The sequence below is a fragment of the Vombatus ursinus genome, unplaced genomic scaffold (genome assembly GCF_900497805.2).
Source record: "Vombatus ursinus unplaced genomic scaffold, bare-nosed wombat genome assembly UNPS02014893.1, whole genome shotgun sequence".
In the NCBI taxonomy this organism is placed as follows: Eukaryota; Metazoa; Chordata; class Mammalia; order Diprotodontia; family Vombatidae; genus Vombatus; species Vombatus ursinus.
The window spans coordinates 217,268-220,405 of record NW_020954671.1 but is presented as its reverse complement, the minus strand read 5'-3'; the positions used below and the strand labels follow the sequence as shown (position 1 = coordinate 220,405).

Genomic DNA, 3,138 nt, shown 5'->3' with positions numbered 1-3,138 from the left:
GAAAGGGGGAAAAGGAAAGGGAACGTGGGCAGTACTCTACAGACCACAGTGAAGTGATAACAGCACGTTTTTTTCCATGACACGAATGCAAACAGCCCCATTTTATCAACCTTGATTACTGATGGGTAAAGCCTTGCGCTCCTGGCCAACGCTGATTGTTTCATTTGCCCCAACCCGTGACCTCTCACGCTAGGTCCTAGTTATCCTGGAATCAATCAGTAGCGCGCACTCCTAGGCGCCACGGGACCTGCGCCCACGAGCCAAGCCTGCGATAATATATTGCAGCTTTGCTTGATGGACCCCTTCCCCCCAATCGCACTCCGCGATTCCTAAACTGACTAAAATACGCAGGGTTTTGGTAATTTCGAGTCCACTCCTTACCCTGATGGAAGAGGAACCGTACCTCGAGATTTACTTAGATCAGTGCATGAATCAGGTGAGTCGGTGGCAAACTCTGCTGCCTTCTCTCAAGCCTGTTCTAAAGAACTCTGGTTTGTCCTGCGCTCAGGCACTGGAGCTGGGCAGGGATGCCGTGGGAACTGCCCTTTCCCCTGCTGTTTCGAGTCCCAAGTTAGCGTCGTTTCTGTCCAGCAGGGACAAAAGTTAGAACGTTTGTGAAACTGCTAAAGGAGGAAGGCTAACTAACTCACTGTACTTTGTGAACCACGACTGTTTATTTTATGTGAAAGAATTGAGCGTTTCTTACAGCGGTTTTGTCCAGACACTCTCTCCAGAAACGCTAGCTGCCAAAACTTAGTCATTGTCTGAGAAGCTTCAATACTTAAGAGGCAATTTGGGGGTGGTGGTGGGGAAATAGCTTTGTACATTTTCTGTTTAGAGATGCCTTAGCTCTTCTTTCCCTTTGCCACAACAAAGAAAAACCAATCAGTTTAGTAGAAGAGGGAATTAAAAAAAAAAATCTATGGACTCTTCTGTGGTGGTTGTGCTTTTCCTCAAGACTAACATTAGTTCTCTGATACACTCCGAAAATAGGAATGTCTTTTGTCCTGTTATCTCTAACAGATTTTTTTTGAATCTGCACTGGCGTTTGCTTTATTTGTGTTTATGTGAGCACTGAAAGAGTACACTCTAATTGGCTTCTCTACATTCTAAACAGTGAGTCTTATCCTAAGGTCTTTGTACCTTTTAAAAAAAATTTTGATAACTATTTCATTATGATTGGTTTTCTCTTAATCCTATGTATGTTTTTTAAAATTCATTTTAAAACAGTATTCTGACAAGGCATCCAAAGGCTTCACTAGACTGCCCAGGTGACCACCATAACACACAAAAAAGGTTACAAATCTCTGTTAAAGAAATGTAATCTTAAAACACTTTGCTACATGGTTGTTTTTCAATCATTTAATTTGAGGAATATAGTAAAATGTTTTCCTTTATTATGCACAGATCAACAATGGTCGTTAAATTCTATATATACATTAACACTTATTTTGGAAATGGCAGTTGGTTTGCCAATGCAAGGGAGGCATTTGGTTTTGCAAGTGTTGGGAACTGGGAGTAGTTGGTTCCCCCCCCCCCCTTAACAGAGCTCCGTTTTCTTAACTTTAAATGGCATTAGACTAAGTAATACCTAAGATCCCTTCTAAATCTAGAATGTCAATATTTAAAGTGAATTGAAAACCTACAATTAAGAGGTTCTTAACCTTTTTTTGTTTCACAGACCTCTTTGGCAGTTTGGTGAAACCAGTGGACCCTATCTTAGAACAATGTTTTTAGATGCATAAAATAAAATATTGCAAAGGAAATTGATTAGATTGAAAAAAGTTATCAAAATACTTAAAAAAACAAGTTCATATACCCCAAGTTAGAACTCCCTCCCGCTGTAATCAAGGAATGTTAATTGTACTTCATTAAAGATGTTAAATTATGATATAACACACTGAATTTTGTTTTTTTCTCCCCCTACAAAACAAACAATAATAGGATGAGCTTGCCTCTACCAGCTCTCACCTCTTCAGCCCTATTGTGCCATATGACTCGTACTTGCATACCTCATCTAATCGAGAGACTTTTGCTTCTCCTCTTGAACCTTCCAAAGAACCTTCTACTGATTTTTCATCTGTAGACCTTAGCTTCCTGCCAGATGAACTTAACCAAGACAACACAGAACAGCCTCTCACTGAAGGGAAACAAGGAGTAGAAGGAAACCATGAAATACAAGGAGATCCATCTAGGATACAGTCACTAAATGAGAAGGACAGTGGTGGCATTTACACAGACAACTTCAGCTTGTCAAATTCTGGTTTGAACCCACTATCAGATGGAAATTCAACTTTGCCTTCTCCAGAGAATTCTAGCCCAGGCTTCTTTCCTTTGACATCCATGACTCCTCTGATGCCAGTGACCCCTGTTTCAGAAGGCTCTGGAATAGTTCCCCAATTACAGTAAGTCTTTTATCGTGTTTACTACTCCATGCACATATTATACATTGTCTTACAGGGTACTAATTCCTATTTTAAGGTTAAAACAGTATAGGAATAGCAAGCTTAGGTTCAATGGTTCTTCTAGTAATGGTTTATGACTTTAGGCAATAATACTATTTGGTTGTATTTCCCATTTGTAAAATGGGGCAATAATTGTAGGCTGCTAGGTAGAGAATTAACAATAGCTAGATTTATATAGGATACTAAGGTTTGCAAAGCACTTTATATAACTCACAACAACACTGAGGCAGTGGCTATTATTCTATTTTAAAGATGGGGCTGAGAGAGGCAAAGAGACTTGCCCCAGGAACAAAGTTAAGTGGGATTCAAACTGGGATCTTCCAGCTCTTGAGTTCATCTGACTATCCACCAAGCCAAGAATTGATGTGATTTATGTTATATGGCACAATGAAAAGAGTGCTGGATTTGAAATCAGAAGATCGAGGTCTGTGCTATTTATTCCTTGTATGACTTGGGGTGGGTTACTTAACCCCTCTCTGTCCCACTCCTTCATCTATAAAACTGTTTGGATTAAATGAGTTCTTAAATTCCTTCTAGCTTTGATTCTATTTTCCTAAATTAAAAGAACAGTTAGCTCAAAATGGGTATATGATTCATATATAAAGGCTGATACTATAAACTGGGAGAGCAAGGAATAGTTTACCTGTCAGATTTATAGAAAATAGAAGAATTT

At 39.4% G+C, this 3,138-nt stretch overlaps 1 protein-coding gene across 1 annotated transcript in view; it reads left to right on the top strand.

The window, feature by feature from the left end:
• The first annotated feature begins 385 nt into the window (after positions 1–385).
• Positions 386–3,138, top strand: part of TBPL2 (TATA-box binding protein like 2) — a 66,169-nt gene continuing 63,416 nt past the window's right edge. The window contains exons 1-2 of the mRNA XM_027842843.1: positions 386–436; positions 1,945–2,405. Coding sequence (XP_027698644.1) covers positions 386–436; positions 1,945–2,405 — 512 coding nt within the window. The remainder of the gene's footprint in view (positions 437–1,944; positions 2,406–3,138) is intronic.